This window comes from Silene latifolia, chromosome 7 (genome assembly GCF_048544455.1).
Source record: "Silene latifolia isolate original U9 population chromosome 7, ASM4854445v1, whole genome shotgun sequence".
Lineage (NCBI taxonomy): Eukaryota > Viridiplantae > Streptophyta > Magnoliopsida > Caryophyllales > Caryophyllaceae > Silene > Silene latifolia.
This window is the reverse complement of record NC_133532.1, coordinates 12,288,198-12,312,697: the sequence shown is the minus strand read 5'-3', so window position 1 is coordinate 12,312,697 and position 24,500 is coordinate 12,288,198. Positions and strand designations below refer to the sequence as shown.

Below are 24,500 nucleotides of genomic sequence, written 5' to 3'. Positions count from 1 at the left end.
TCAAACAACTGAAATTACAATTGAGTATTAATGGTTATATGATTCACAATAACAACAAAATTACTTCCATATCACACATATGTTTAACATTTTAGCAACCATACCATTCAATTGTATCCATCAACTCGGTATAATTCATTTTCAAAGAAAATAAAAGATATCGCATAAACAACTTAAACATGTACATATACCATCATATAACTTGTAAAACATTATCTATGACAAAAGATTAGTAAGGTGAACAAGTTCTCTGGTTTTGCACGGTTTGAACAAATAGGCAACTCGCGGCTCAATTAAACGTAACTATAACGACTATCATTTAAACATACGCATAACATGTGAATCATCAAAGGGTTATCTCATTATAATTCATAGCGACGGTTCGAGAATATATTTCAAATATCGTAACTATATCGTAACTATATCAAACTATATTTCAAATATCGTGACAATTGCAACAATCACCTTAGCATTTCATGACAATACAACTATGAACATATCCAATAAGGAGCAACAACACTATTTTATTATCATATCATAAGTTTAGGTTCAACTGAAATAAATTAATGCAATGAAAGTAATAAGTATAACAATAGGCACACAGACTCACATAAAAGACATTAGAACTCGGATGACATCCTACATGTGTGAACATTTAGACATACTCATTACTACCATCCATGTGTAAACATTTGAACATAATTATTATAAATATTCATGCGAGTATATTAGAACAATCAAGTTAACATTTAACGGCACCAACTTTACCAAGATATGACAATATAGTTTTATATTTATATATATCCGACCACTATACAAATATGATGAACACACCAGAGATATTATAACATGCCAAGCATAAAATATGCAAACAAATGGACTCGTATAAAATATTTCACCCTCGATTAAGAATCAAATTAAGCTATTCAATTTCACTAATACTATCATGCCAACAATGTTATAAACTAAACTTTAATTTTTTTTTTATCACTAGTTAAGATACATAACCAATGAATATGTGTGCTACTATCATCATATAAGGACACTATAATTTCACATTAATAAGGCTCATGAAATAATCGAATAACTGCATGAAAACTCAACATAGCATTCACATTTTAAAAGTTATGATTCACGTTGTAACTTCCAAAAAAATCACGAATAAATAACCGTTCAACGAAAACTTGAGTTATATTACTTTTTATAACATACAGAGAGTTAATAATTCGTGAGAAAAAGAATGAGGTCCAAAGCTCAAGAATTCAATTTTTAAAGGATTTTACAACTCAGTTGGTCCAAACAAGTATGTGACAAAGAATTGGTCCGAAACTTGGGTCAGTTTGCAAAACTTACCATTTAATATAGAGACATCCAGAATTTTCGTGGCTTATCAATTTGAAAACATATGCGAATCTTCTGATCGATGGAGTTGGAATTATGCAAAAATTATTAATATAATTTAAATGAGGATTTTTACAAAATCGTTGGTCGAAACATCACTGCACAGGAACTTCCTGACCACAGCCCACTAAAATATTTATTACTCCTAATCCATATATCCTATAAGAATGAAACCAACGCCAAATGAACACTAACTCACGAGGCTATCTCTCATAAAATTTTCATCCATAGGCAATAAACAGAAAAGAAATGGCAGTAAGGTCAATTAAAGAGTAAAATCAAACAAAACGAGTTTCAGCACTAGGTCATTCTTTACTATGTTACAAGCTCTTATGAACATACTATGTATACTAACCCATCCCAACTTAAATCTCACACTTTGTACTTACGTAAACATCTATCCCATAGAATCCCTTCGCATCTCGATCTACTCCTTACATCTAAATCACGATTGCTATGACTAGAAACAAGCAATTCAATAGTGTTTTACGATTACTATCACAATACTATACTAGCATGGCTTCGGGATCACATAACCGCATATCACTAGACATAATAGCACTATCAACACGTCATTCACATCCATCCAGATAAATATCATCAATTCGCAATTATTTTCACGCTCACGATTACCACAATCCAACACTTCATTGATTATCAATCTGAACACAAAAATTTATTTCTCATCTCCACAACATCATATGATCACGTCATCATTCATACAAAATACTTACTTTGTGACGTTGTCTGCGAATGGTTAGAATATATGGGTCTCAAGGTATACATCAACTCGATTATATCCAAGGTTTTCCTTCTAACTACCTCATTCACTCAATTTTCTCTCGGGTTACCTGGTTCAAAACTGAGAGGGCAAAAGAGCACGTATTAAGGGCGCCTTCTTAACCGCACTGTGAGCTCCTAACGATTTATTACCAGGGGTTCATTTTATTTAGACACATCCTACGTTCATTGGGTTCATTGGTTTAGGCCGAGGATCGTTCTCTCGATACCACTTTGTAACACCCCGATTTGTGAAGGAGCCTTTAGCAAGACATTCCCTAATAAACCGGATCATTACCATCTCGGTTTCCCGAGGTAGTGAATAACAAATTAAACTCCAAGGCAAAATATATAATTACTTTAACTTAATTATTACAAAACCTCTTTTACATCAAATTACAAGGAACTAACATAAATGAAAGTGAAAGTCTTCTAAATAATGATCTAGCTACTAAGTCTTCGATCCAAAGTGTCTCACGCCCACGCATCAAGCTCCCACCTATCTCATAAACTCACAAGCCCGCTCCCCAATATTTGGATCGTCACAGGTGTTCACGAATACACAGGTCAACCACGAGGTTGAGTAGGGAATACAATGAAACAACAAAATATGATATGCATGCTCCTCCGTCACCTCCATCTCCATCTCAACTCATATCTCATAACCGAACACCCACCATACCGATCCCCGTAGACTATATATCGACCGTAGCCGATCCGCACTTTCGCACTGAGGACACCAGGGCAAGTCTGCCGAGAACCCGCTTTGGGCCTTATCACAACATCATCTTCACCACACCACATCACCACAACATCCTCCATCTCCAATGCATATGAATGCTCAAAAGAAATTAATGCAACACAATATATATATCTTTGAACTGATCAATCATAAAATCATGTCGGTTACCAAATGTTGTGATAACATACTCAATACGATCAATTCAGTCAATCACCTTCCAGTATATGAATCATAACGTAAATCAACAGCCACGAAGCAAGTCAACGTTCACAGTTTGGTCATACGAAACACAAACAAGTCAACACAATTCAACATCAACGATAATAAGTCAAGTGTATTTCCCTACCTTTTCGCAATCCAAGCACACACAAGCAATCACTTATGATCCTTCACTTATCCATCACCTACATAACATAATTATGTATAATTACCATCTACTCAGTCAATTAATCATGCACATAACCTAGACTCATCATAACTTAATAGGAATATCAATTTAAAGAACAAACACGACTTTTCCTGATTTTCCTGCTCATGGCAGACTCGGTATAAAATGAATAACTAATTCCAGAAAATTCGAATTGATGCAAGGCCAATTGAATTGGAACCCCATGAGTCTTAGCTACAATTTATATCTAACGTGTTTTTCTCAAATTCCAAACTTATCAAGGGTTTTCAGACTGATTTCCAAAAACTGACAGAAACCGTCGCATAAAAGGTATTGATTCATAAAACGAGTTTGACAAATGATTCTTAAGTAAAACCAATGCCTAACTCATCTAAACTCTTTAAATTAAATATATGAAAAAGACCCAGCACCAATTCAATATCTAAATTATGTTTTAGAAGTAATCTTTCAGCCTCTACTGATTTGCGGACTTTTTAGATAGACGTTCACAAATAATTTCTTCAGGAAAAACTACACGGTGAAATGCTACCAATTTTCACAGGCATAAACTAGGCGTGGAATAAACATGAGTCTATTCTTTAACTTTTTGCATCCCACGGCTTTAAGACAGGTAAAACACTCAAATAACACAGACCAACGAATCTGTAAATTGCTGTAACTATTTCATTCATTTATCTCATACAATTTATAATCAAAACCCCCAAACCAATTCTAGGGTTACGAAAATTATCCCAATACTACTATAATTATGCTAATAATTGAATAAAGAGGTAATAGGATAGTCTACTTACGAAATAGGATGAGAATAGGTGAGAAATCGCCTCATTCCTCACGCGCGCGCTCCCTTCACACACGGCTCCCTCTTCTCTCTTTTCTCTCTTTTCTCATGGTTAAAATGAATATGGTGATAGGGAGATTAGAGTTTGGTTAGATGGGTTATACATATAGGATAGGTGCTATTAAGACGATACGGGCCTAGCCTAGTTAGATTAATTAAAACCCGAGTCACATAATTACCTGAGTCACAAATACACTACACGACCCAGCTGGTAACTCGGCCTAATATAATATCATATTAAAATACCGGGTATTACATCAAGAATGGTCCTAATAAGATCTTACTTGCAACCAATAATGGCACTACCCTCGAAAAGAAAGAAGAAGACTATATTGAGGCGGATTATAAAAAGGCTGAGAAGAATTCAAAAGCAATAAGCTTATTGCAAAACGGTATGATTGCCACTGAATTCGATCGTTTCTCAACCAGTTCATCTGTCAAGGAAATATGGGATGGTCTAGAATTAGCCTATGAGGGAACCACTGTTGTCAAAAAGCAACGTATGGCATTACTAATGCGAAAATACGAGCTGTTTGCCATGGAGCAAAACGAGTCAGTTGATAGCATGTCCTCTCGCTTTTCTAGCATCATCAATGAGCTGAAAAATTTAGGAAGAACTTTTGACTCCGAGGAAATTGCTAGAAAAATACTCAGAAGTATGTCTCGCAGATGGAGACACAAAGTATCTGTCATAGAAGAATGTAAGGACCTAACTTCATTATCCTATCAGGAGCTACTCGGAACCTTAATGGCTCACGAGATTACTCTGAATCAAGATGAGGAGGAAGTTGACACAAGCAAAAAGATGGCCCTACAAGCTGAGTCTAGCAAAGTTGATGATTCTTCAGATATTGAAGATGAAACTGTATTGTTTGTTAAACGTCTTAGGAAAAAGCCCTTCTTTCAAAATCAAAATAAGACAAATAACAAATCAAAGCAAACCCCTAAGAAATCGTTTGAGTCAAAAGGGTCTTTCTCTAATCGTGGATGCTTCAAGTGTGGTGATGATAATCACATGATCAAAGATTGCCCTACATGGAAGAAAATTAAGGACAAGAATCAACGAGACAAAACAAAGAGAGAATTCAAGCAAGTTTTGATGGCATATTGTTGGGGAGACTTGGACTTTGAAGATGGCGAATCCGAAGATGAAGAAGAAACTGCCAACGTTTGTCTAAGTAACGTCAGTCTTGACCTATTCTCCGAAAGCGACAATGAAAGCAATGCTTCAAATGCTGAGAGATGTCTTGTTGGAAATTCAGATTCAGATTCAGAGGATGAAGAGGTAAATTATCTTGACCTTAAAAAGCGTGTTAGGAAACTTTCTAAGGAAAATTTACTTAAGTGTTGTGAACATTCCCTTGATCACTGTCATGAACAAAGTCTAGAGTTAAAAGACCTTAAGGAACAGATTTTAGATATTGCTGAGGAAAACCAACTTCTGAAAGCCAACGCCAAAAAGCTCAAATCTAAAGTTATGGCTGCTCCAGCTATAACTTCAGACATGACAAATGCTGAGAAGAACGCTCTTGAATCAAAAGTTAAGGCTAGTGATGCTATAACTTCAGAGCTCAAACTTAACATTAAGAATCTTCAAGCTAAAGTTACGGCTAGTGATGCCATAACTTCAGAGCTTAAACTCAACATTAAGCATCTTCAAGCTAAAGTTACAGCTAGTGATGCTATAACTTCTGAGCTGAAGAAAGTCAATGAGATTTTAAAAGATGAGCTTAATGGCAAAGATAGTGTGGTTTCCGAACACAAGAGAGAAATTGTATTTCTCTCTAAGCAATTGGATGAAACTAGTAATAGCATGTCCAAACTTAAGGAACAACATGAAATTGAGAAACGTGTCTTAAATGAACGTTTTGATAAATTTCGTGATAACTTTGAGAAAGGTAGCTCTTCCAAGGATTCAAATGAAGACCATTCAAAATGTGAAAAAGAAATTGAGTCCTTGAAAGAATTACTTTTACATGCTCGAAAAGTTCATGATAAGTGGGAAGGAAGCACAAAGGTTTTAAACTTCCTTACTGAACAATCCGATAACAACATGAAGATGGGACTTGGTCATGAATGCTATAGTCATAGAGACCATGACAAATGCAAATCAAATCCTTCTGAAAATGAATTCAGAAAAAGAAAATACGTTAATCTTCCGAAATACTTGATTTGCAATTCTTGGGCTCTCTCGGACATATACAAGTCAATTGTGTCAACCTTGCTTGGGATAAGAAAAAGAATGTTGAAACTGTTAAGACTTGTGATTTCATAGTGGAAGATGATGTCTCTACTATAGATGAACCTAACGACAATAAAGAACGCAATAATGAGTTTAGATGGACTTATGATATGGCTTTTGATTACTCATCTGTTCCTTCAAAATCAAACAAAATAAATGAGAATCAAAAGCATACATTCAAGCCTAAAGTTCATAACCCTAAACCTAAAGCGTCTCATGAAGGTACTAGACCTAAAGCTACTTTCGATAGAACAAAACCTAGAGTACCTTATGTTCCGATTGTTAGACAAAGACCAAGACAACCCAATGTTAAAGCCAAAAGAATAATAAGACAAGTATGGGTTAGAAAGGATCAAATATATAGAACTACTAACCATAAAGGACCCAACCTAGCTTGGGTACCTAAAAGTTGTATTTGATTCATTTGCAGGTAGAAGTGAAAGAAAATAATCTATGGTATCTCGACAAAGGATGCTCGAGACACATGACAGAGACAAAATCTTTTTCTTTCACTAGAGCCCTTCTTTGGTGGCAAGGTTACCTTTGGAGATAATAAGAAGGGTACGATTATTGGAGTAGGAAAAATTGGAATTTCAACCTCTCATTCAATCGATAAAGTATATCTGGTAAGTGGTCTTAAACATAATTTACTTAGTATTTCTCAATTATGTGACAAAGGAAATAGAGTTGTTTTTCATGCCAATGTTTGTCGTATCATAATTGAAGGTACTAGTAATGTTTTACTTGAGGGTCACCGTATGAGGAATGTGTATATGATTGACTTAAATGTTATCAATACAAATTCCTTTGCGTGTATGAAAGTAACTTCCGATGAGTCTTGCTTGTGGCACAAGAGGTTTGCACACGTTAGTCCAACTATTTTAAAGAAACTTAAGTCCATGGATTTAGTTGAAGGCTTGCCCTCAATTAATTTCGAGCAAGAGACAATGTGTGACTCATGTGCCCGCTGCAAACATGTTAGATCCTCTTTTAAACCTAAGAGAATAGTTAGCACTAAACGACCACTTGAGATGGTACACATGGATTTATGTGGACCTATGAGAGTTAGAAGCCGTGGTGGATCAAAGTATGTATTTGTTCTAGTCGATGATTACTCAAGGTACGTCTGGCCAATCTTTCTTTCCTCTAAAGATGAAACTTTCGATGAATTTGTGGTATTAATGAAGCTTGCCCAAAATAAATATGATAATAAGCTTATTTCGATTCGGACGGATCACGGCACGGAATTTGATAATCAATTGTTTATAGAATATTGTAGGGAAAATGGTGTGGGACATAACTTCTCCGCACCACGTACCCCACAACAAAACGGTGTCGTGGAACGTATGAATCGAACCTTAGAGGATATGGCTCGTACTATGCTTTTGTGTAGTGGCCTTCCTAGAAGCTTTTGGGCAGAAGCTGTTAGTACCGCATGCTATGTGCATAATAGAGCTATGATCCGACCTGTTTTGAAAAAGACTCCCTATGAACTTTTAAGAGGGAGAAAACCCAATATATCACATCTCCGTTGCTTCGGGAGCAAATGCTTTGTTCACAATAATGGAAAAGAAAATTTAGGAAAATTTGACCCCCGAAGTGATGAAGCTGTTTTTCTGGGATATTCGGATCATAGTAAAGCTTACAAAGTGTTCAATAAAAGAACCTTGCGCATAGAAGAAAGTGTTCATGTTCGCTTTGACGAAGATAATGTGTTTGATAAAGCTGAACAGGAAGAAGAGGATCCAGATGAGCCCGATTTCTTTCTAGCAAGAAATGAGCCTTTAAATGAAGAAGAAGATATTCAAGGTATCAATGATGAACTAGAAAATTCTGCAAACAATCCTAAGAGAAGTGATGAGTCCATAGTTAATGATACTATCGACCCTTCCTTGGATAAAGAAAGAGATCTTGAAGTTATACCTAATGATGTTGTAACTTCCGATCCAAATCATGATATTTCTAATGAAGTTAGTGATGCTTCTGAAGAAAATCCCGAGTCCAACTCAGGGGGAACAAATCATGATTCTTCGTCTGCAGATGATGCTAGTCCATCAAATGATAATGAGCCTAGAGTTCTCAAAAAGTGGAAACATCAAAGCTCCCACCCTTTGGACAAAATCCTAGGGGATCTAGAGCAAGGCATTAAAACTAGAAGGTCCTTGAATAATTTACTCGCTCGTTCTTTTCGTTTCTATCGACCATTGAACCTACCAATATTAAAGAAGCTCTTGCTGAACCTGATTGGATAACCGCTATGCAAGATGAGCTTCAACAATTCGAACGCAATAAGGTATGGCACTTAGTGCCACGACCTAGTGATCGAACTGTTATTGGTACTAGATGGGTGTTTAGAAACAAATTGGACGATATAGGACTTATTACAAGAAACAAGGCACGACTAGTTGTCCAAGGCTACAATCAACAGGAAGGGATCGATTATGACGAGACCTTTGCACCTGTAGCGAGACTTGAGGCTATACGTCTCATTATTGCCTTTGCTGCTCATAAAGGAATGAAACTGTTCCAAATGGACGTTAAGACAGCATTTCTTAATGGTTATTTGGAGGAAGAAGTCTATGTAGAACAACCTCCCGGATTCTTAGATAGCAAGTTTCAAACCCACGTTTATAAACTAGACAAAGCTTTATATGGTTTGAAACAAGCTCCAAGGGCATGGTATGACAGATTATCCAAGTTTTTGTTACAAAATAATTTTACAAGAGGATCTGTCGATAAAACCTTGTTCCTAAAATCTGAGGGTTCAAATTTACTTGTTGTGCAAATTTATGTAGACGATATTATATTCGGTTCTACTAATGAAAAATTGTGCAAGTATTTTTCTGATCTAATGACTTCTGAGTTTGAAATGAGCATGATGGGAGAACTGAAGTACTTTTTAGGCTTACAAATTCAACAAACAAAGTATGGTATAAAGATACACCAACAGAAATATATAAAGGAACTAATCCGAAAGTTCGGTATGGAAAATGCAAAATCATACGATACACCTATGGTACCTGAAAAGAAGATGACTATAGATGAACATGGTAAGTGTGTCGATGAGACTACATATTGAGGTATGATTGGTTCACTTTTATATTTAACTCAAAGTCGTCCCGATATAATGTTTAGCGTATGTGTTTGTGCGCGATTTCAATCGTGCCCTAAAGAATCACATATGATTGGAGTTAAACGTATCTTGAGATATTTAATTGGTACATCTAATTTATACTTATGGTATCCACTTGAGTGTAATTTCGATCTAGTAGGATATTCGGATGCGAGATTATGCAGGATGTTCTTTAGATAGGAAAAGCACTTCTGGGTATGCAACGTTTGTTGGACCTTGTATTATCACATGGGGATCGAAGAAACAAAATTCGGTTGCAATGTCTCACCTTTGGCCGAGTATGTATCTCAGGATCGGTATGTTCTCAATTACTTTGGTTAAAGCAACAATTATGTGATTATGGTATAAATGTAGGTCGTATGCCTATTATGTGTGACAATACGAGTGCTATAGTAATCTCTAAGAACCCCGCCCAAAGACTCGAGGACCAAACATATAGATATTCGACACCATTTTCTACGGGATCATGTAGAGAAAGGCAACATTTCACTTGAATTTTGTAGTATCTTGAAAGGCAATGGGCTGATATCTTGACTAAGGCATTAGCTAGAAAACGCTTTGAGTTATTGAGACTTGAGATTGGTTTAATTAGTGATAATTAAATCCGTCATAATTATGTCCGGGAACCCGAATGACCGCTAGGAAGATAAGATTGTACGATTGTGTCCGTATATTTTTGTTGCAAGTTTAATTATGTTAAATAATATTTATTTTACGTGTTATATCTTGCTTATGTGTATGGTAGTATTTTATATTCTGCATAATCACATTTCCTTACAAAAATCGACAAAATCTACAATAAACTGCCTAATATAATAAAGATATTTCTATCTTATTATATTCCTACACAAATCCTGCCTAAACTCCAATACAAAAGATTCCTTCCTAATCTTATATCAAATAGGAGATAATACCAAAAACAAAAAAAAAAAAAAGGGAAGTGCGAAAAAAAAAAAAAAACGCACGAAAAAAAAAAAAAAAAAAAAAAAAAAAAAAAAAAGGAAAGATGCCGAGAAAAAAAAAAAAGGAAAGGCATTAAAGAAATAAGGAAATTGGTATTATTTTCTATCTTTTAAGGAATCCTATTCTTACCTAAACTCAAATCCTTTATGCTATATATACCCCTTTAATCTCACCATAATTCTCATCAATTATAATTCTCTAAACCCTAATTACCTTTTACTACTTTCTTTAATTCTCATAATGACTAATCAACCTACAACCCGTTTTCAATCAAAGAAACATGTTGTTATTCGAAAGAAGGTAAGCCAATCACCACCTCGCACCCGCTCCACCTCACCGGCCGAACCACCCCGTTCCCCACGGTCCAACGTCGACCAACCCTCCAACCTCATCAAGCGACGAAAATTGTTTAAGGGTAAGGGAAAGACGGTTTCGGAAATTGAGGTAAGTTCAAAGACTGAGAACTATAAACTTCAAGATGGTTCTTCACGTATTCTTTACGCACAGCATATGGATGATTACACCAACAATGGACTAAATAATCTTAGACTAACTCAAGGAGAAAGAAGAGATGTCAATCAAGTTGCTCAATATCGCATTCACGCAGACGAGTATATATTCGATTGATTGGTTAAAGAAATACAAAGCACTTGGGTTTTTCGAAAATTTTCTCAAGGATCAAGGATGGGAAAATATTGTTCTTTGTAAGTGGTCCTATCTTTCCTATTGAGGTATATCAATTTTATGCTTCTGTTTATCTTAAGGAAGGAAATTTGTTTGCTGTGGTCAATGAGACTTCCATAAAAGTCTCACCTGGTGATTTCTGCGACTTGGCTCGAGTTCCTGAAGGAGGAACTGAGATCAATCCAAGCGTGGAATGGGGAGGTGTGTCACCTGAAAAAAAGGTTGATAGTGAAACGGTATTTCAAACAAGATGCAACTTAAATGCGAGACTATCTTGACTGCAAAGTTGTCGCCTAAATTGAGGTTCTTTTTGAACTTTCTTTGGAGTACTATTGTCCCTAGAAAAGAAGGTAGAGATAAATTCGGGGCACATGAGATGATTATTATGAAGGTTTGGCTTGAAGGAGAAAAGGTTAGTCTACCCTTGCTTGTGTTTCATAAAATTATACAAGCTAGTGTAACGGCTAAGATGGAGGATTTTGCTTCTACTTTAAGTTTGCCTTGTGGGAATTGGATATCTCGAATTTTAGAGAAGAAAGGAGTAATTGGGAAGCAGAGTTATGGAGTTATCACTAATGACGAGATGAGTGATCTTTATCTATCTTATATGAAGCTCGTTATTAATGGTAACGAATTAGGTTTTGAGACAAAAGGAGAAAAAGGAGAAAAAGAAGGAAAAAGCAATGTGAGTTTTGATATGTTGGATTCTAAGATGGATTCAAACTTTACTTCTATTCTTGGACGGATTAATGAACAAGACAAGAAATTGGAAGAATTGTTTGACCTAATTAAAAAGGAAAGGAGAATTGATACTAGTGGACCAAGTGAAGTTAGCCCGGCTCACCTCAAGACCGTGTTGTCACGGTTTGAAACACGCCTCGACAGTGTTTGTAAGGCCGCCGTACGAACTCACTCTGAGTCTGTTCAAATAAAGGAAGGTATGGCTAGTTTGGTTAAGTTTGGTGATGATCTTTTGCAATCTGGGAAGGAGATGAGGTCTGAGATGCAAACTATATATGAAGCAGTTAAAGCAATGACTTTGAGAATTGGTAACTTCGATACTCGATTAACCGCTCAAGCTGCACTTCTCGACCATTGTCATGCGCGACTCGAGGACTTGGAATACCGCACCCGACCACGGTCCAACCCGCCAAGCCCGCGATACCCTTGACCTTTTTGCCCTAATCCATTCACCTTAGCCTTATCTTTTTAATTCCTTGCTCACAATAAAAATCCATTCTTATGAATATTAGCTTTTTCAATTCCGCATTATTCCTTGTGTGATTTCAGTTTATATTATTATTATTATGCTAATTAAGAACTAGATTACGTTTAATATAATATGATTTTCATGATTATTTCTTGTTTCATAATATATTATTCTGGTCGTTTTATGTTTGTTCTTATCTTTTCAATGATGCCAAGAGGGGGAATTGTTTTTATGATTTGCGACCGTCTCAAAGTTAATTCTCTCATGGCGTTCTATAGTTATAACTTTGAAAAGATTATTAGTTTCTACGCTCGACTGTTCTATAATTTGGGAAGTATTATGTTGAGGGGGAACTAGACTTAGACACAAATCATAGGAGACTTGTCATCATCAAAAAGGGGGAATTTGTTGGACCTTTAGTCCTTATTAATTGTTTTGATAATGACAGTAATGATTTGTATGTGGACTTAATATATAAACATATGCGTGTAATTGTGTGCTTAAGTTTTAGTTTAGAAAGGAACAATTACAAGACGCAAGCTTGAAGTTTGGACCAAGGAGGTACAACTTCAAATATACTTGATCGATGTTTTCAAGCGAAATCAAGATTGGAAATCAACCACGAGACTCAAGATGAGAGACTTGTGAAGAGACGATTCGTGTACTGAAGATCTACTGAAGATTAGTTAGTATAGGTCGTCATCCGGTAATGGTTTTACTTTGTTTGATTTAAAGGTTAATGAAGTTATGACCTAATAGACATAACTTCATTGCTAGACAAAAATGATGCGTTAATTTTTGGAAAATATATTTTTAATGGTTTATAAAAATAAGAGAGTATTTATTTGGTTGGAATTAATTAATTAGAATTTAAGTTAAATAAACTATTGGTTTGTAGCACGATATTTATATCGTCATGCAACCTAGGGCTTTAACTAAAATTCTATCTCGATTTGTTGCGGGCTAAAGAAGCAAGTAATGGACCGATGGAGGCCTAGAGGCCGGCCAAACCCTAGGTGGGCCGAACACTAGGAGGCCGAAACCCTAGGGTGGCCGAATCCCTAGGGAGGCCAAACTCCCTTCCTTTGCTTCTTACTTGTTCATCAAGTCATTTGTTTCCAGAACATTCCTATGCCCTAATTCCAGAACATTCCAAACCCTAATCCTCTCTACTATAAATACTCTCATTCATTCAACATTAATAGTTGACACACACATCTACAAATTTCAAAGAGAGAAAAAATATTTTAAGCAAAAATCATTTGAGCTTTAATTCTTATTTTCATATTTGCTTATACAAAAATCACGCATCAAATTTGTCAATCACTCGAAGAAAAATCGTTATAGGATATTAAATACACAAGGATAGTATACTCACTCGCATAACGTGAGATTAGTATTTGTCGTTGTATTTTTCTTATTAACGTAAGAGCAACCTAGAGTATTTAGCGATACTCAATCTGAGTTATAATCATATAGTTGATTATACGAGTGGATTGGTAATTTTTGTAATCCGGAGAAAGGTACTAAAAATTATTAATCGAGAATAGTGGACGTAGGTTTCGACTTGTGAAACTGAACCACTTCAAAATCCTGTGTGTCTCTCTTTCTCTCTCTCTTTATTATTGTTATTTCGATTTTGCGCTTATTGGTAATAATTTAATTAGTTGATTTTAATCAATAAAATCAAGTAATTAATTTATATCATATATTTCGAAAAAGCGGTCATCGTTTTTAATACTCAATTCACCCCCCCCCCCCCCTCTTTCGTATTCGATCAATAGACTCCACAATCATTGCTCCTAAACTTCTTACTTATTTTTCCCTTATGTTTTACTTCAATTGTCCATTGACTTTATCGCTTATCAAGCAATCGTAATTTGACTTTTCTGACTCTTTAATGTCGTATCACCATCCTCTACGAAAAGAATCACAAATTACCTATTCTTTTAGTAGATAGAGGATCGGTCTCATAGTTTTATAACATCAAATCTCACCATATGAGAAAGTCCAGATTTTATTACTCCCTCTGTTCCGGTTATTTGTTGTCCTTTTTCATATTGGAGTGTCTTAGCCAATTGTTGTCCTTTCTATTTTAAGAATGAATTTGATGAGTAATTTGATCATTCATACTCAATTTGTTCCACTTGTCATTTAGTAATTGACTCATTCCTCTCTTGGTTTTTGTGCCAAAACAAAAGGACAACAGTTGACCGGGAGGAAGAGAGTATATAATTATAAAAATTAGGGTAAATTGATAACTTATACCTACTATAATACATTTTTTCAAATTTTATACCTAAGATAATTTTGCTTCAAAACTTATTCCAAAAATCTTTATTTCTTTCATTCTTGATAGCCATTCTCTGAAAGTGACCATTATACCCTTACTATTAATAATCATCACCTATTCCCAACCTCATTTAACTCCGAATGTTTTACCAAAATGGGGTTTAATAACAAACAAATTGACGAAATGGGGTGACTTTGAAAGTAATTACCAAAAATGGGTCCACGTAGGCTCGGTTTAAGTGGAGCTATGTTACGGATTATAGTCGCTTAGCCGGACAACGATTTGAGTTGAAAACGCTCACTCGGTGTGCGACTTAATAGTATTTTTGGAAAAAAAAAACTAATATTACATAATGGAAGAATCAAACCCGCGTCAAACTCTTTGAACAATCGCCTCCAAACCACCACAACGAGAGTAATCGCTTGATTATTTAAAGCGCTTGAAAGATCATAAACGTAGTACTCCCTCCGTCCCGGTCAATTGTTGTCCTTTCGTTTTGGCACAAAGACCAAGGAATGAGAAAAATGCCAATAATTAAATGACAAGTGGAACTGTGGAACAAATTGAATGAGAATGATCAAATTACTCATCAAGTTCATTCTTAAAATAGAAAGGGAAACAAATGACTGAGAGACCCCAAAATGGAAAAGGACAACAAATAACCGGAACGGAGGGAATATAAAATAAGATCAGTGATTACGCGTACAAGAATAACTAAATTGCTGCGCTAATTACAACATAAGTCTTCGCCTGGTACAGTGGTTAGTGGATTATTAATATAATTGTCAATGCCCATGGTTTGATTCCTGTTAGGATCATTTTTCTATTATTCTTTTTTTTTTTTTTTTTTTTGCAAAATAGTATAGTCGCTGGGCCCCTAAGTGACTTGGGCTAAAATAGCTGGCCCTTAAAAGCAACTGTAATTTCATGTCACCCAACACGTAGTCGCTTAGCGGAAAAGCGACTTAAATACAAGTATAGGTTCGGGTGTGACGTGGACCCATTTTGAGTAATAACTTTCAACAAAACCCTATTGTGTTAGTTTTTTTTTATTTTAAACCCTATTTTTGAAAAAAATTCTTTAACTCCTTTCTCCACCAATAGTCAAGATCGAACAACCCCACATCAACCTTAAACTGTCTCTTCTCCCACCAATTCCGCCGTCTCTATAACCAAATTGCCACATCCAACCTACCGCCCCACCACAAGACCGATCTCACGATAATCATCGCCGAACTACCGCCCTGCCATGTTATCAACACTAACATTCATCCAGACAGGGGCGGTTCATGAGGGGGTGCAGGGGGCGCAGGGGGCGCAGCTGCACCCCCTCTAAGTCAGAAATAAATAAATTATTGTGCAATATATTTTAATATTGTTTGTTTGGTTTAGTGGTAAGAAACATTTATTCTACCCTAGTGGTCGTGGGTTCGATTACTACAACCAACAATTTTTTTTTTTTTTTTTCTCTTTTAATTATTTTTCAACTATCATTGTACAAAATAGGCCTAATAAATAATTAAATACTCTCTCCCTAATTTAACAAGAAGTTTTAGTATTGTAATTATAAAATTCTTGATAAATATGTTCATCATTATTAAAAAAATTACCAAAAATAATAATTTGTTTGGTATATAATAAATGTTTTTTCGTATTCTAATTTTGCGTCGGTTTGATAGCTTCGTATTAAAAAAAAAAGATATGCTTTAAGAAAATAAGACGTATGTGGAATGTATGAAATTTTATTATATTAATATTGATTTCGCCGCCACGTATTAAAGTCTTTTGATTTTGTAAAATTTCCGCACCCCCTCTGTTCAATTTCTAGAGCCGCCACTGCATCCAGACCATGCATACCACCATCTATAGCAGTAATAGCACCCACCAGTCAACACTAGTATTCAACATCTACACCACCATCAACAATGGCGGACACTACTCTAATCACTAATTCGCCTCCACAATCGATTTCTCCTTTGAAAACGATTTCAATTACGTATCCGGTAAGAACAACATAGAGGGTTTTTCGTTTTAAGTGAAAATTAGGATGTGTAAATTTGGTAGCTATTCGCACCCAAAAAAAAATGGTTGCTATTGTATTACAAGTTTAATCACTCACCTCTTCAAAAAATTCCTCAGATTTAATTTAGTTTTTTATTTTTTGTAATTGTTAAGTTGTGGTTGACGGAGGTGGTGATTGTTAGTGGTGACAGGGGCGGACCCACCTGGTAGCAAGGGGTGGCGTCTGCTACCCCAAACGTAAAAAAATCGGTTTAGAAGTTCGATTTTTGCTACCCCAAATATTGTTCAATAGTAGATAAATAAATATTAATGCACCAAATATACAACAAATATCAAGTGGTTTAATGGTAAAGGCTTTATTTTCTAACTAAAGGTCTTGGGTTCAATTCCCATGAAGTGCATTATTTGCATTTTTCCATAATAAATATAACATGAATTGATTACTGTGTGGTCAAAATTCACTTCCTTATTTCTTGGGTAAAAAAGTAAAGGGGAAGAATATGGTGAATAAGAGGGAGTATATTTTTTTCGATTCTAAAATTTATTGCTATATATATGGCTAAATTTTTTTTGCTACCCCAAACTTTAAATCCTGAGCCCGCCCCTGCGGTGGTGTTCAAATGAAACATGGTGTGGGTTTTAGCGGTGATAAAGTTGATAAAAGGGACGAAAAATGGTGGTGTTTGATGTTAGCGGTGATGGAAGGTGAGGTAGGTGGTGCCGATTTGGTGATGTCGGGATATGTGGTGGTTTCGTTGGAGGAGGAGGACGTTTATGGTGGTTGTAGACTTGTGGTCTAGGAGTGTGGGAATAGATAGTGATAAGTTATTAGTAAGGGTAAAATTGTCAGTTTTAGATATATGGTATCAAGTATAAATTTTGAAGGAAAATTATTCTAGATATAAAAGTTGAAAATGTGTAAGGTATCAATTTACCCTAAAAATTATGCTTTTAGCCTCAATTTTTGTGTGTTTACACTTGAGCATTGTTATCGGAACTAGTAAACAGACTAACCAATATCTCGCACCCCCTCTATCCAATTTCTGGATATGCCACTGGTTACGGGTCATGATTTACAGGTCTTTGACCTGAAAAAACGTATCGAACCACGTCAAATTATGAGTCGGGTCGAGTTTTGACCTGACTAGTTCTAAGGTACTCATATAAGACGACATTCAAATAAATCCCTCATCACTACATCAAAATAACAAAACAAAACCATGGAGCTACTCTTCCTTTGTGGCATAATTCTCTTCATCTTGCTATCACTAATATCACTTCTCTTCCTCCACAACTATCGTTCTACCCCGACATATATACTACCCCCGGGCAAGATGGGACTACCAATAATAGGCGAGTCGTACGACTTCTTATCGACCGGGTGGAAAGGCCATCCGGAAAAGTTCATATTTAATAGGTTGTCTAAATATAAGCCAAGCCAAGTTTTCAAGACATCCATCTTAGGAGAAAAAGTGGTGGTAATGTGCGGTGCCGCTTGTAACAAGTTTTTGTTCTCCAACGAGAACAAATTAGTAGAAACATGGTTTCCTAGTACTATTAGCAAGATGTTCCCTTTTTCTACTCAAAGTGATTATAAGGAAGAAACTAAGAAAATGATGAAACTCATTCCTACTTTCTTCAAGCCTGAGGCATTACAAAGGTATCTAATTTGTTTTTCCCTCTGCCTTCATCATTTGCTTACGTTTTATATTTTCAATGACGGTATTTTAATCAAAGGTGAAGAAATGTTAGGACAGAGGAAGTATAACCCTCCTACATTACAACCTAATCATTGATTCAGAACATAATTTTAATAATATCAATAAATGAGGTGACCAATCGTTGGTTGGCACAGTGGTAGCATGGGGCTGCGCTTGGTAGGGAGGTCTGCGGATCGATCCTCCACAACTGCGATTGGGAGGGGTTTAAATACCGTAATCCTTGGACACGCCCTGAAATCCGGATTAATCGACTTAATGTGGTTCGGATTACCGGATGGTTTAGACCAAAAAATAAATGAGGTGAACACAATTATTACACTGTGTCGTTGAAATATTTATCTAATCTGATACTCCCTACACACGCAATTATTAGACTCTGTCGTTGAAATATTTATCTAATCTAATATCATTAAATGAGGTGCGTGCAATAATTAAACTGTGTCGTTGAAATATACTCCCACCACTTTTTTATATATGACGTTTTGCATTTACGAGTTAAGCCTTTGACTTTAATATTTATAAAAATATATTTGTTCAAAAAATATAAAAATGGTACTATTAAATTCCTTACGAAAAACTCTTTCATATGAGTATACATATCATAATATTTAGTCTTATATTTTAAGAGATATTGAAGAGAGAAGGGAGTCTCTCGAAATGTGAGAAAGTCATATATAAAAAAATAGAGGGAGTATATTCAATAAAAGACATACTGTACGTCTGTGGAGAAAAAGGATTACGCATCCGGTGTAGTCACTCAGGCTTGTAATTTTTTGAAGATATACTCATTTTTTTTCCGAAAGATATTACCATTTATAAATATAGTTTTTGAACAATATTATATTTTTTTTGTGTAATGTTTTAGTAAATGTGCTCAAAAACTTTATACTAAATCAGAACTCAAAAACTTTAAAATAAAACTCGGAAAATAAACAATAAGAGTTACTACCTCAGATGTATAGCCTATGAATTGGGCTCTGTGCAGTCAGATTTTGACAAGTCTAATATGACAGGTACGTACCCATAATGGACAAGATAGCAAACCGACGAATGGAAGAAGAGTGGGAAGGAAAAGACAAAGTTCAAGTATTCCAACTAGCAAAACGTTACACATTTTGGTTAGCATGCCGTATATTCCTAAGCATAGAGGACCCGGTACATTTAGCCAACTTCGCTGGCTCATTCAACAGGATAATGTCAGGGATATACTCCATCCCGATCGACCTACCCGGAACACCATTTAATCGCGGAATCAAGGCGGTGACGGTCCTGGTACGAGAGCTGAGGGAAATTATAAAGCAAAGGAAGTTGGATTTGGCAGACAATAAGGCGTCTCCTACGCAAGATATATTGTCACATATGTTATTAACATCGAATGAAGATGGACGGTTTATGAATGAGTTGGATATTGCTAATAATATTTTGGGATTGCTGGTCGGTGGACATGATACTGTTAGTGCTGTTTGTACTTTTATTGTCAAATTTCTCGCTGAATTACCTCATATCTATGATGCTGTTTATAAAGGTATTTACTATTTACGTAATATTTTCATCAGTTAGTCTCTTATAAAACAATCTCTTATTTATACAGAGTATAATAATATGAGATAACTCATTTAACTATTTAAGTAAATGATCGAACCCACATCATAAAGTAAAACTTACCTATATATAAAGTTTTAGAAAATGTAAGACGTATTTATTTCAATTAAATAACAAACGATAATTAATTACTATACTTAACCTAATTAATACGAGTCATTTTACATTTGAGTTTAATTTCTGGGACTGGCCTCTACTAATAATATTCTCAAAACCGGCTTGAATTCGAGCCATACATAAAAAAACAGGCTTACATCAACCGAACTGAAAAGATTAAGGCGTTGTTTGGTAAACAACATATTGAGAGAAATTAGTAGATTCCGGCTTAATTAGTAGGTTGACCAATCAATCTACTATTTTCACGTGTTTGGTAAATGACACATTCTGATAGCATATTGGTCGGAATCTACTGTTTTTGAATATGCTGATAATAGCAGCATTTTGTATTAGCATATTCAATTTATACATGAAATCATTCTAGTTATCCTATAATCTGTTAATTACAAAACACCCTTTCTTAACTGCTAATTTAATTTGATAGTCAAATCTGCTACTAAAATCTGCTAACCGTAATCTGTAAACGTTATCTGCTATTATGAATCTGCTTCTGCCGTTTGCTAAACATGGCCTAAGTTTGAATAAATGCAGAGCAAATGGAGATAGCAAAATCAAAAGCACCAGGAGAGCATCTAACATGGGAGGACATACAAAAGATGAAGTATTCTTGGAACGCTGCGTGTGAAGTGATGCGTTTGGCTCCTCCTGTTCAAGGTGCTTTTAGAGAAGCCCTCTATGGTTTCATGTATGCTGGTTTCCAAATTCCTAAGGGTTGGAAGGTACCTCTTCTACTAAACCCTTTTCATTATTTGTTTGTTTTGGATTACCTTCCAATATTCAGTTACATTTCATCTCATCTATATAATTTGGGATTTTCCTACTCGAAAGATAGGGGTGAAGGTGAACCTAAAATTAAAATTTTGAGGTAGCGAATTTTCTTCATGTTGTTTCATACTTATATTAAGGTCCATATTTAACAGTTTTGATATAGCATAAATCGATAAGCTTAATCATTTTAAAAAAATTTGGGGTGGCGAGTGTTACCTTTACTATTAGCTAGGTTCCCTCTGTTAACAGGCCGAGAGCTGACTCACTAACATTATTATATATACTCCTTAAATCTTATAATTTTTGTTTGGAAAATAATTTTAAAATAGATGGAATATAACAACAAAATTTAAATAATAATAAAAAAAAAATTACTTTTGACGGTATTCTATTTCAATATCACTCTAATATTTACTTCAATCTCCTTTCACAATCACAAATTATTACATAAGACCATTTTTTACATAGGACAGATCGGTGGACAAAAAGTCCAACTAAATCAATTTAAAAACATATAAAAAATGTAGTTTATTTATAACATATTTATATTGATAATTGCATATTTAAATATGATCGTTTTAATCATAGAATATAGAGTTATCAAAATAAATGTAAAATAAAAATATAATTAAATGTTAACATTGAGCTATCTTTTCTTGGTCAATAGGGCCGGGTTTTGGTTGTTCGGGTGTGCAAGAATTCGGACCGGTGCAGGCCGGATCAGGTCATTTTGTGTTCGGGACAATATTGGGTGGGTTGTTTTCAAGAAATTGGGGATAATAGTCGATTTATGATAATAAATATACATATATGTTAGTTAGGTCAGGTCCATTCGAATTTCGGATCCTCAATTTAAATACTTATCAGGATAGACTGATAGAGTCTGGTCAGTTTTATCAACCTAAGTCACTCGTCTACTATTAGAACGGTGATACACAAAATTTGTTCCATTATTAGTTGCAATTATATGAAAGGTTAACATTGATATCATTTATTGGTCCACCAGTGATGTTGGCCTAGTAAATGGAGGCCCATGTCTAGCATGCATTTTATAATGAAAATAGTATTGTTGTGTTGGACTATGGGACACTTGGACAGTGACTTAACATTTTGATAAAACCATGCTCAAATAATACAAAATCTCATTATAAACGGCACATATTCATTTATAACTAAAGATGGATCAAATATAATACCACATTCCTAATAAGACAAGTAACAAATGGGGTGATGGAAGCCAAAAATATCACCACTTTCAAGCTATTTCACCCGTTTTTAACTAGAAATGGATATATTCGTCTATAGCAAAACTAGCGGTAAGGAGGAGATCCTCTGGAGGACACAAGTAGTTCTCTTATACATACATGCTTACATCATACATGTGTACATCGTGTAGTTATACTGGAGTATAAATTCAACGCACAGGAACCCTGAATGCTTCCCAAAACCCGAGATATTCGATCCGACCAGGTTTGACGGGAGCGGTCCAGCACCCTACACGTACGTGCCGTTCGGAGGAGGCCCTCGAATGTGCCCAGGAAAAGAGTTTGCAAGACTGGAAATATTGGTGTTCATGCACAACATTGTGAAGAGATTTAAATGGGATAAACTTATTCCTGAGGAAACTATAGTCGTTAATCCCATGCCTGCTCCTGCTAAAGGCCTCCCTGTTCGCCTCCATCCCCACCATCTTTAATTTCCTAATTAATCATGCATTTTATCAGTTAAGATGGTGTTAATCGTACTGTTAATTTGTTAGTTCCTCGAAAAACAGTGTAGTATACCGATTGATAAACCGAGAACACGAAGATGGGAAACGTTGTAAATTATATTTCTTGATGATAAATTGAGGCATACAATTATGTATATATACTACTACAACACAAAACCCTATTAACAATCCTTACCTACTTACAACCCCATATAAATTAGGTAACTAAGATATTTATGTAAATACAATATAATATGTTAGATATTTTATGCCTACAATATTATATTCTCGCACTCCCCCTTAAGTTGGAGCACTAGGCAAACGGATGCCCAACTAAACCTGTAAATACTTGTATGCTTTGCTACCAAGCGCCTTAGTAAATAAGTCCGCAATCTGCTCCTTACTTCCGACATGCGATGTAGCAACTGTATTATCTAGGAGATGTTTGCGTATAAAATGACAATAAATTTCTATATGCTTGGTACGATCATGAAAGACTGGGTTCTTACTTCTTAGCAATATGTAATGCTGTTTGATTATCACAAAACATCTTCATTGGACGGATATGAAAAATTCCAAGTGAGCGCAAAAAACTTTTTAATCAAATTAACTCAGTGGTTAATGCCACCAATGCAAGGTATTCTACTTCTGCTGATGATTTTGCTACCGTGTTCTGCTTCTTGGTTTTCCATGAAATGAGCGTACTACCCAATGCCACAAAATAGCCCGTCAAAGATCTTCTCGTCAACGGACAACTCGCCCAATCCAAGTCCGAGTACCCAAGTAACTCCAAACTCGACTGACGATGTATAATAATGTCGTTACTAAGGGTGCCTTTCACGTAGCGCATGGCTCGAAGTGCAGCATCCCAATGTTCCTCGGAGCATGTACAAACTGAGAAAAGATATGAACAACATAAACCAAGTTCGGTCTAGTAATCATCAAATATACAAGACGACCTACTTTTATACTTCATAGAATCTTTAAGAAGATATCCCTCGGCCAATGCTAGCCCGTGACTTTATTTGTTGTATAGGCATGTCAATAGATCTTGCTCCCGCCATTTTTGCTTCTTCAACAATCTCCGTCGCATATTTACACTGACTAAGAAAGAGCCCTTTCGATCCTGCTGCCACTTCAATGCCCAAAAAATAATTCAAACGCCCAAGGTATTTAATTGCAAATTTGCTATCAAGGAAGTGTTTGAGACGGTTGCAACTGCCAATATCATTGCTCACAATGATCATATCATCCACATAAACTAAAACTCTAAGAAACATGTTGCCTTGGGTATAAGTGAACAACGAATAGTCGGCCATAGGCTGAACAAAACCGTATGCTTTTAATGAGTCAGTGAGCTTTGCGAACCAATTGCGAGACGCTTGCTTTAACTCGTATAAAGACTTCATCAATTTAGGAATTTTATGCTCTTCTTGCGCTTGGAATCCTTGAGGTAATCTCATATAAACATCTTCATGTAAATCACCATGAAGAAAAGCATTATTGACATCCAATTGCTCTATTACCCAATCTCTGCGACGGCAACGGCCAATAAGCATCGTACATTAGTCATCTTTGCAACAGGAGCGAAAGTCTCGTGATAATCCACCCCCTCGACTTGCGTGAAACCTTGTGCTACTAATCTTACCTTATACCGTTCGATGGTACCATCCGCCTTGTACTTGACTTTGTATACCCATTTACATCCGATAGATCGTTTTCCCGCAGATGGAGTAACATTTTTTCACGTACCATTAGCTTCGAGGGCCTATATTTCGTTGGCCATTGCCTTCCTCCATTCGACTCCTTTAGCTGCCTCGAAATAATTAGTTGGTTCTTTGACCGCGGCCAGCTTTGCCAAGTA

The 24,500-nt window shown here is 35.7% G+C and overlaps 1 protein-coding gene across 1 annotated transcript; it reads left to right on the top strand.

The window, feature by feature from the left end:
- Positions 1 to 17,879: 17,879 nt before the first annotated feature.
- On the top strand, positions 17,880 to 22,754 carry LOC141591761 (beta-amyrin 28-monooxygenase-like). The gene is made up of 4 exons (XM_074412206.1): positions 17,880 to 18,377; positions 19,452 to 19,963; positions 20,689 to 20,876; positions 22,322 to 22,754. The coding sequence occupies exons 1-4, from the start codon at positions 17,938 to 17,940 to the stop codon at positions 22,619 to 22,621; spliced, it is 1,440 nt and encodes a 479-aa protein (XP_074268307.1). The 5' UTR covers positions 17,880 to 17,937; the 3' UTR covers positions 22,622 to 22,754.
- The last annotated feature ends 1,746 nt before the right edge of the window (positions 22,755 to 24,500 follow it).